The 10,911-nt window shown below is 45.5% G+C and overlaps 1 protein-coding gene and 1 pseudogene across 1 annotated transcript; one reads left to right on the top strand and one right to left on the bottom strand.

Annotated features, from left to right (window-relative positions):
- On the top strand, nt 1–309 carry LOC142831768 (small ribosomal subunit protein eS28-like). Its single transcript, XM_075942155.1, has one exon. It carries the CDS (start codon nt 3–5, stop codon nt 210–212), a length of 210 nt encoding a protein of 69 aa, XP_075798270.1. The 5' UTR covers nt 1–2; the 3' UTR covers nt 213–309.
- A 1,424-nt stretch (nt 310–1,733) lies between these two features.
- Nucleotides 1,734–1,987, bottom strand: LOC142859899 (small ribosomal subunit protein uS14-like; annotated as a pseudogene).
- Nucleotides 1,988–10,911: the final 8,924 nt, after the last annotated feature.

Here is a 10,911-nt window from a genome sequence, read left to right as displayed (position 1 = left end):
TCATGGACACGAGTCGCTTGCAGCCCATCAAGCTCGCTAGGGTAACCAAAGTGCTGGGCAGGACCCGTTCGCAGGGACAGTGCACGCAGGTCCGTGTGGAATTTATGGATGACACCAGTCGCTCCATCATCCGAAACGTCGAAGGTCCCATTCGAGAGGGAGATGTGCTCACCCTATTGGAGTCAGAAAGAGAGGCTCAGAGGTTGCGCTGACTGACCTTCCTGCTGGGTCCTGAGTATCCACCACTTGGCCCATGATGACCTGCGACTATTAAATAAAACATTTGTATTGTTTTAACTCTTAAAAAAATCCTTTATGGAGATATTATTCACATGCCATAAAATTCACTTGCTTGGCATAAAGCATGGGCACATGCCTGTAGTCCCAGAACCGGGGAGGCAGGCACAGGAAGATTTTGAGTTCTAGTCTAACCTGAGCTACACAGAAAACTGTCATCAAAACAAACAGGAGGAGGAATGTGGGGCCAGTGAGATGGTTCAGCTGGTAAAGGTGCCTGCTGCTAACCAAGCCTGACGACCTGAGTTCGATCCGAGACCCCACGTGATGAAAGGAAAGAACCAGTTCCCACGGTTGCCCTCTGACCTCCACATAGACATGTTGTCATGGCATGTGCCCTCTCACCTGGCAACATAAATACATTTGTAAAAAGTGGTCAGTTGTGTAGCTTTAAAAAAAAAAAAAAAGAACCTTCGTTTTATGGCTGAATCAAAGTCACTAGGATGACCTGGGTGCTGCAGAGCCATGCTCTGGAGTTCAGATGTTCCATCTCAGAATTGATGTCTGAGTCTGCAATGGACAGGTTTTGGGGACCTCATTGGCCCCAGGCTCTGTAGTGCGTCATCTGAGCCGGGGCAGGGAAGTCACGTTCACCACGTGCTGACCTCTGAAGGTGGCAGCAGTGCACATGCATGTGACATTAGCTCCTGTCACCTTGCTTCTGCCAGGACCAGAGAACCTTTCCTATTATTTATAAGTTTATTTTTTATCCTGAGGTGGGGTCTCCTGTACTCCAGATCAACTCCAAACTCACTCACTATACAGCTGAAGATAACCTGAATGTCTCCTGATCCCGCCACCTCCTAAGTGCTGGGGTTGTAGATCTATACCAGGGTACCTGATTTGGAGCTTTTGCGTAGGGTGCAGAAGGTCTTAGAGTTGTTGGTTCCCAGTAAAGAGGAAGGGGAGGAGGAGGAGAAGAGAAGGGGGAAGAGAGGAGGGAGGGAGAAGGAGAAGATGGGGTGGAGAGGAGGAGGAAGGAGGGAGGAGAGGGAAGAGGAGGAGGAACAATTACCTACTTAAAGTAAATGATTCAATGGATTTCAGTATATTCAAGGTTGTGTAGCCCTCAACACAACCAAGTTTAGAGAACCCAAAAGAGCAACCATATATCCTTCAGCATTCTTTTCCACCGCCCCCCACCAGCTCTAGGCAAACTCTGATCTACTTTGTGTGTTTATGGATTTATCTACTCTGGGTGGGTGTCCCATGCAAATGCAATCATTCACCCGGTACCTTTACTGACTGGTCTCCTTCACGACCCACTACCGGTGATATTTTTCGAGGTTCATCCATAGTGAGCCATCTACCACTACTTCACTCTTTTCTCTGAATGGTAGTTTTTGAAGGTTTTCGATCTTTATATCCTTTATGTACAAAGACAAACATGACCATGTCGCTGGGTAGACAGCCTTGGATAATCCATTCAGGGTCGCTTAGTCAAACTTACTGAAGCCTAAGTCTTTCGAGTAGTGATTGAAACAGTAACAGCACATTTCAGCCCGTATTTCCAGATCAGGTAGGACCATGATGGTTAGAGCCGACTCGGCAAGAGCAACGACCCTGGCTGAACCCGCGGGTGACTACAGTAGAGTTCCTGGTGACCCACCTTGCTTGTAGGCAGCCGCCGACAAGAAAACAATGGTACTCTATTGCATGTGTGTATCAGCGATTCTGCCCAGCGATTCATGGAGGAGCATTTGAATTGTTGCTACTTTCTGGCTGTTTTGACTCATGCCACTGTGAGCATTCATGTGTGAGTGTTTGTAGGCACTGTGCCTGTACTGGCTGCTCTTAGGCAAATACCTGGGAGTGGACTGCAGGACGTGTGGCTGCAAAGCCCAGGTTCACTATGGCTTTGTTCTACTGCATACCGGAATGGATAAATCCATCACAAGTTTAGCTGACGTATTACTCTAGAGGCTATTTTCTTTTCATTTTTATCTTATTGGTGTTTTGCCTTTATGTATATCTGTGTGAGGGTGTTGGAGCCTAGAGTTACAGATGGTGGGTCATCTGGACGAGCAGCCAGTGCTCTTAACCACTGAGCCATCTCTCCAGCTCCTAGAGGTTATTTTTTTAAATGTATTTTATTTATGAGTATTTTGCCTGCATGAGTGTATGTGCACTAAGTGTGTGCAGACCCCACAGAGGCCAGAGATTTGTGGAGAAATGGCTCAAAGGTTAAGAGCACTGACTGCAGTCAGACAGTGGTGATGCACACCTTTAATCCCAGAGGCAGGTGGATCTCTGTGAGTTCAAGGCCAGCCTGGTCTACAGAGCAAGTTCCAGGACAATCAGGGCTGTTACACAGAAAAACAGCTGCCTTAAAAACACCTCCCCTCACCCCGCAAAAAAAATCACTGCTTACTTGGTGGCTCACAACCATCTGTAACTCCGGTTCCTAGGGATCCGACACCCTCTTCTGGCCTCCATTGGCACCAGGCATGCAAATGGTGCACAAATACATGCAGGTAAAGCATCTGTACATATAAAACTAAATTGAGAGAGAACATGTGTGTTGATGTAGACCAGAAGACGCTGCTGTATTCCCATGGTCTGATACAGGCGGTGTGGACTGCCTAATGCGGTGCTGGGAACTGAATTCTGGTCCTCTGCAAGCACAGCACGTGCTCCTAACTGCAGAGCCATCTCTCCAGTCCTGTCTCCAGTCCAGAGCCTTGGCTAGCACGGTCAGCACCTGCTTGACCCAGGAGCCTGGTCAACTTTGAGTACACCTATTCGTGACAGATGGCCTCAAGACCTGATGCTGATACTCCCAGAGGAGAAACTGTTGCCAGTGACAGACAGACTCCTACTGAAAATCTCTCCTGTGTAGTTACTCCTTTCCCAAGAGACCCAGCCACAGCATCAGATCCTCTGTACCATTTTTTGCCCTGCAACCTTTCTAATCAAGGCAGGAATTTTCAAGATGTCAAACTCTCACTATTTCCTTCCACTCTGCCACTTTCTCCAGCAAAAAAGGCTGGGTCCACAGGCCACTTGGCAAGGACCAATGTCAGTAATAAACACAGGAGCATCCCTGGGAAATCAGAGCGCGTACAACAGGCTGGCGGTTTTCTTAGGTGAAAAGGCCAACAAACAGAGGTTGTTGCCTAGGTTTTGTTTTGATTTTATCATGGGGTGTGGCTAGCACGGGTTCAGAAAGAGCCCAGGGACTTTACAACTCCTGAACGTCTTTATTGGGCTGAAGTCCAGGTCTCTTTATAATTCTTGTAATAAATCCTCGAATTTACCCACATTTCAGCTCCTCTGAGGCTTTTCCCCAAAGATTGTTCTCCTCTCTGGCCATCCCAGGGGAGTGAGCTGCAGAGTAGTGACGTCGTCTCTGTGTTCTAGAGGGCAGGACTGTGGGGCAAACGGGCTAAGACCTTTACTCAGGTTCAGAGTAGATGGGCTTGGGTTGAAAATAAACCCTGAGCCCATCAATCATCTCCCTCTTCACGGTGGGAGAGATGAGGAGTTAATCTCTTTTGTGTCTGGGTTTACAGGGGAAGGGCCGTGCTATTTAGGGAACAGGTGCCTACCACACCCACCCCCAGTAATCCCAGCCATTTAAATCTGCCATTCCAGCCCGAAGGCTACAAAGCAAAGGCCAGGCTTATCTTGAAGGTACAAGACACTACCATGCTTTCTTTATCCTTGGTAAACAGCTAGGCCAGTCCAGCGAGGCAGAAGAGCCTCTTCAGCAAAGATGACGTTCTGCAGGTGCCAAAGTAACTGAGATTTAGTTGACGGTGTCCACCCCAGAAGCCACCAGGGTAGGGTCAGTGCCCTGGAGAGATTGCAATAACATTGGTTGTTGCATGGCTCCAGGACTAACTAGGAATGACTAAAATTCCTGTGGAATGTTTTAAGAACATAATGGCAGGAGAAATGACAGTTGACAGTGGGGACTCTGATATAAGTCACACTGGTATCTTCTGGTGGTCATGAATTCATTGTTTTTAATTTTTTGTTATTGTTTTTTGTTTGTTTGGTATTTTGGCTTTTCAAGACAGGGCTTATCTGTAGCTTTGGAGCCTGCCCTGGAACTAGCTCTTGTAGCCCAGGCTGGCCTCAAACTCACAGAGATCCATCTGCCTCTGCCTCCTGAGTGCTAGGATTAAAGGCATGTGCCACCACTGCCCAGCTATGAATTCATTGTAAAAAGAGACCATGCATTAACACCAGAATGAGATTTGAAGATCCATTCATTTTTTTTTGTCTGTGTGCAGGGCTTTTACTGTTTGTGTGTATATGCACCATGTGAGTTCCTGGTGCCCAGGGAGGCCAGAAGAGGGCGCTAGAGCCCCTGGGTTTGGAGTTACCAATAGTCATGAATGACACGCAGGTGCTTGGATCCAAACTCAAGTCTTCTACAAGAGTACAAGAGTACTGCTGACTCGGTAGTGGTGGCACACATCTTTGATCCCAGCTCTTGGAAGGCAGAGACAGGCAGATCTCTGAGTTTGAGGCCAGTGTGGTCTACAGAGTGAGTTCCAGGACAGTCAGGGCTACACAGAGAAACCCTGTCTCAAAAAAAAAAACAACAAATAAACAAACAAAGTACTAAGTGCTTTTAAGCCCGGAGCCATCTCTCCAGCCTCAGTGCAGTTAGTTTTTGATAGATCCATATATATATATATATATATATATATACTATCAAAAGTAAACCTGAGCAAGGTGTGGTGGCACACACCTTAGTCCCAGAGGTAGGGAGGCAGAGGGATGTGGATCTCTGTGAGTTCGGGTCCTGCTTGGTGTACGTAGTGAGTTCCAGACCATCCAGGGCTAAAGAGTAAAAAAAAAAATTAAGCAAAGAAAAGAGCGAATTAGTTCGAATAAGGGAAGAAAAGTCACTGAACAAAACATTCACAGCCAACTGTTTTTGTTGATGTTGTTTTGCTTTCTATTCAGCATTACAACCTTGGTTGCTGGGCACAACTCTTAATTCCTGAATTAAGATGATGCATGTATGCGGGCTGCTGATGCGGCTCAGTGGGTAGGATGCTAGCAGACACACAGCCCTCCGTCTGAGCACCAGCACTGCATACACGACGCTTGGAAATGCAGGCCTGTAATCCCAGCTCTCAGGGAGGTAGCGGAAACCCAGTGTTCAAGGTGGTCCCGGGTGCTCGGATTAAAGGCCTGAGCCCCACTGCCCAGTTAAAATCCTACAGTTTTTTAACACCAAGTGCTTTGGCCAGCCATCTTGCTAGACTATATGTGGTTAACGTTTTTCCCACTTTCATGTGTGTGCTGGGCATGTGTGTGTGCAAATTTTGTACATGTGTGGATGTGGTGCACGCGGAGGCCAAATGCTGATGTCAGGAATCGTCACCATTTACTGACCTTCTGCCTTATTCACGAGGGAGGCAAAGTCTTTCCATCAACCAGGATCCAGCCCACCAGTGGGGAAATGCCGCTAGCCAGCTCACTCTGGGGACTCCCAGGCTCCCCCTCGGCATTCACGCAATCCACCTGGCATTCACGCGGGTTCAAGGGATCTGAATTCTGGTCATTCTTCTGCAGCAAGCAGTTAACTGCTCAGCCATTTTCCCAGTCCCAAACGTTTGAGGTTAATTTTAGAACATTATACAGGGCTGGAGAGATGGCTCAGCAGTTAAGAGCACTGACTGCTCTTTCAGAGGACCTGGGTTGGGTAGCTAGCACCCACACTGTGGCTCACAAATGTCTGTAACTTGAGTCTCCAGGGAAACAGATGACCTCTTCTGGCCTCTGTGGGCACTGCACACACATACTGAACAAACATACATGCAGGCAAAATACCCATGCACATCAAGTTTAAAATAATACTAATTTTTAAAAAAAATCATGAATACAAGCTTGGGAAAGGAAGACAGAAGACCCTCTCTTGTATTTTATTCTCGTGCCAACTGAATTACCATGATTGGTTTTTGTTTCGTTTTGTTTTGTTGTGTAGCCCGGGCCTTCCTAAAACTTACTGTGGAGACCAAGCTGGCTTCTGGAACTCACGAAAATCTGCCTGCCTCTGCCTCTCTAGTGCTGGGATTAAAGGACTGCCTACCACTCCTGGCTTGGCTTTACTAAAACTGTTTAAACTCAAGCATGAGTCTCTTTATGCTCCACCCTGGACAGAGCCTGCTGACCTGGAACCCTGATCGCTGCAGCATCGGGGGTCTGTTCTAAGACAGCTTCTCTCCCAAGGCTGTTGAGTGTGCGCGCGCGCATGCGGAGAGAGGTTTATCTGAGTGCCAGACCAGGGGGTGGCTCAGCCCTCGCCTGCTATGTGCCCGTTCCAATGCCCTAGCATAGCAAAGTTTATCAAGGATATTCTTATAAAGTGTCCCCCTGACAGTGTGAATAAGCTACGTGAGGGAAGACAGGTTTATTTAAAGATGAGTTCTAGATTCCTGCCTGGCTTGTCACTATAAAAAGTTGGCATAATTGATGACCGTTGATAAAATGCCTTTTCTATCTTGGGGTAGCCGGGGCTTTGTGCGGCGTATGACGGATGATCAGCTGTTACTCCACCTGGCTTTCCCCAGCCTCCTCTCAAATTGCAGGCTGCCTGGTTAGTTTTTTATTGTAGTTTTGTCTTTTCTTCTTGTGTCCATAGAAACAAACAGTAAGGCAGGAAGGTGTCCCTATGAGTCCTAGAACTTTGCTTGGAGCCCAAGAGTTTTCTTTGCCCTTAAACCAGACACAGGACTTTCAGGTCTCTTGGTGATGTCGTCTAGCTAAGTCCATACAGTCCCCTGGCCATTGACTATGGCTTACAATGTGTTCCCGAGAGGGTCCTGGTTCAGGATTTAGTTATGGGGGGATTAGGGGCTCCGTGCTTACATAAACTGTGGCATCCTACATAAAAAGCATATGCCCCAGGTTTGTCATCAAGCAAAGGGCATACATGAAATAATGTTTCATAATTTTAATGCTTTTTTTTTTTTGCTGTTCTTTTAAGACAGGACCTCACTATGTAGCTCTGGCTGTCCTGAAACTCATTATGTTAGACCAGGCTGGCCTCTAACTCACAGAGATTGAATGCCTCTGCCTTCCAAGTGCTGGGGTTAGTCATGCACCACTATAGCCAGCTTTAAAAGTCTTTTTTCTTAAGTTTTGTTTTTCTTTTGAGATTTTACTTACTTATTTTATATATATGAGTTTTCTGTCTGCATGTATGCCTATAAAGAGGACATCAGATCCCACTCTAAATGGTTGTGAACCACTGTGTGGTTGCTGGGCTTCGAACTCAGTACCTCTGGATGAGCAGCCTTTTTTTTGGGGGGGGGCAGTGTTCAAGACAGGGTTTCCTCAATTTTGGATCCACCTGCCTCTGCCTCCTGAGAGCTGGAATTAATGGTGTGTGCCACCACTGCCCAGATAAATATTTTATTTTTATTTTGTATGTATGAATGTTTTGCCTACATATATGCATGTATATGCATGTAAACCACATGTCTGGCTGGTACCCAAGGAGGCCAGGAGGGCATCAGAGCCGCTAGAACTTGAGCTGCAGATAGTTGTTAGAGCCACGTAGGTTGGGAATCAAATCCAGGTCCTCTGCATAAGCAAATGTCCTAACCACGAGATAATATCTCCAGTGCTCCCCCCACCCCATTTTATTTTTTTTTAGATAGGGTTTTACTATGTTGCCTTGGCTAGACTGGAACTCATTGTTTAGACCAAGCTGGTCTTGTACCCCCAGAGACCTGCCTGCCTCCCTAGTGATGGGATTAAAGATGTGCCCCACCATGCCAGAGTATTTATGGTGTTTGAAATCTGGTTGATAATACATACACCTAAATTTGTGAGAAATTTTCCAATATAATCAATATTTATGTGTTCTCATAGTCATTGAGATATTAATTGATCATAGAAGTATGAGCTGTGGCTGGTCAGACAAATTTTAGTCTGAATTTTAGATGTGGCATGTTCTGTGAGGAATCTTCCTAAGCCTCGGGTTTCTTAGAGGACTTTAGGTATTGACGGAATCTTCTGACAGGATTGTTTGATAAGACCGTGGTCACATGGTCAGTGGTCAGCAAAGGACAGGTGTGGTTGCAGTGAAGAAGGAGCCAGGATTTGACCTGGTAGAAGAAGAGCTAAATTCAATTTCAGAGAGAATTCTACCAATATTAAAAGATGTATTAAAATTTTTCAATGCCTGCTGAGGTGGCTCAGTGAGGAAAGGCACTACCATCAGGCCTGATGAGCTGAGTTCAATTCCCAGGATCCACAGGGTAGAAAAAGAGAAGGAAGCTGGGAGGTGGTGGCACATGCTTTTGATTCCAGCACTTGGGAGGCAGAGGCAGGCAGATCTCTGTGAGTTCGAGGCCAGCCTGGTCTACAGAGTGAGTACCAGGACAGTCAGGAATGTTACACAGAGAAACCCTGTCTCAAAATAAATAAATAAATAAATAAATAAATAAATAAATAAATAAATAAGGGACAATAGAAAGAAGAGGAAGAAGAGGAGAAAACAGACTCCTACAGGTTATATAGTCTGATACAGGTTATAGTCTGAACTGTCACACACTCACATGCAGGAAGACACACAGACACTGATGAATAAATGGAATTTTGTTTGTTTGTTTGTTTGTTTTTGTTTTTCGAGACAGGGTTTCTCTGTGGTTTTGGAGCCTGTCCTGGAACTAGCTCTTATAGACCAGGCTGGTCTTGAACTCGGATTTTTTTTTTTAATATTTATTTATCTATTATGTATACAATACTCTGTCTGTGTCTATGCCTGCAGGCCAGAAGAGGGCACCAGATCTCATTCCAGATGGTTGTGAGCCACCATGTGGTTGCCGGGAACTGAACTCAGGACCTTTGGAAGAGCAGGCAATGCTCTTAACCACTGAGCCATCTCTCCAGCCCCTCGGATTTTTTTTTTTAATGAGGCAGAGTTTCTCTGTGTAACAGCCCTGGCAGTTCTGAAACTCACTCTTGTAGACCAGGCTAGCCTCGAACTCACAGAGATCCACCTGCCTCTGCCTCCTGAATGCTGGGATTAAAGGCATGCGCCACCACCACCCAGCCCTGGAATTTTACATGCATCGTTTATTTTGGAATAATTAATACATATAACTAAATATTTAAAAAATATAAAGAGTTAAAGAGTATAAGATTAACCAGGCAGTGGTGGCGTGCGCATGCCTTTATTCCAGCACTCAGGAGGCAGAAACACCAATCTACTTCAGAGAAGATAATGAGCATCAAGGAAATGCCACATGGAGTTTACTTTCTTTGTGGCAAAAGTAAACAAACGGGCAAGAAAATGCCCTTGCCTCAACTACTGACAGTACGCTGTCCTAAGTGGAGAAGCAGGACACAGAAGAAAGTAACTGCCAAATATTATCAAGACAAGGAGGGATAGCCCTTCAGAATATCCAGCTTCACAGAAAAGCCTGTCAGATAATCTAGGCCTGTAGGCCAAAGATGGATGCCCCAACATTGCAGAGAAACTTTGGGTGACTGTCCAGGCAGCCAGCTGCTTCTGTCATTTCTCACAGTTTTTGGAAGTTGCTTGCTTGCACTTCCTGCTTACTCAGCTAATATTAATTCCTTCTTGGGTCTCTAAGGAAGTTGAAGACTGGATAGTTTCAGTTTTCCTTGGTGGCCAGATGCAAAAAGCAAGTTATGTAGCAAGTAAATTAGTCCAAGACTTTGGACTCACCAAGATGGGATAGATAGGGAGTATTTTTCTCTGAATTTGTCAAATGCAAATGGACTAGACATTGTTGATATAATTATTGCCTGTATGTGTGTGTACATATATATAGTTATTATATTTATTATATATAGTTTTTCTTATATTAATTATAGCTTATTTTAAAATTTTAGACAAAAAATATCTTAAATTCCATATTCTGTAGATTTCTGAAGTATTTGAAAATGACCTATCTAAAATATAACTTTGTTTGACATTGAAAACATACCTTGGCCGGGCGATGGTGGCGCACGCCTTTAATCCCAGCACTCGGGAGGCAGAGGCAGGCGGATCTCTGTGAGTTCGAGACCAGCCTGGTCTGGTCTACAGAGCTAGTTCCAGGACAGGCTCCAAAGCCACAGAGAAACCCTGTCTCGAAAAACCAAAAAAAAAAAAAATACCTTGTTGTTCCTTTTGTAAACTACAGCTCCCAACATTCCCCTGGACTATGGATACCAGCACACGCAAGCGCAGGACACTTCTCACAGACGCCCTTAAAAGGCGGGGGTCGCCATGAGCCCCCTCTCTCTCCTCTCTTCTTCCCGCCTCCTCTTTCGTCTCTGCACACCTGTACCTTACCTGTCGTTACCCCTCCCCCATTAAAGTGCACCCACGTGGGACCGCCGCGTGTGTGTCTGTGTCTCCTTTCCCCACGTGACGTCTTTACTCTTTAACCCCGCAGACAAGAAAGCCAGAAATAAGAACAACATACCTAATGTGACTACAAGTTTGATTATAATAGGTGATTAACTACTCACCTGCATTTCCTTATTATTGTAAGCAGTAATAATAACTTTCAAGGACTAGAAATTTGTATTACATTATTAAATGAGCTGTGTGGGTACAATACCTTGAACACGAGTAGAAATGCATGTACATTATGTTCTAACAAAGAACAAAGTTCATCTCAAATTTGT

Source organism: Microtus pennsylvanicus, chromosome 11, assembly GCF_037038515.1.
Source record: "Microtus pennsylvanicus isolate mMicPen1 chromosome 11, mMicPen1.hap1, whole genome shotgun sequence".
Taxonomy (NCBI): domain Eukaryota; kingdom Metazoa; phylum Chordata; class Mammalia; order Rodentia; family Cricetidae; genus Microtus; species Microtus pennsylvanicus.
This window is presented reverse-complemented; position numbering and strand designations above follow the sequence as displayed.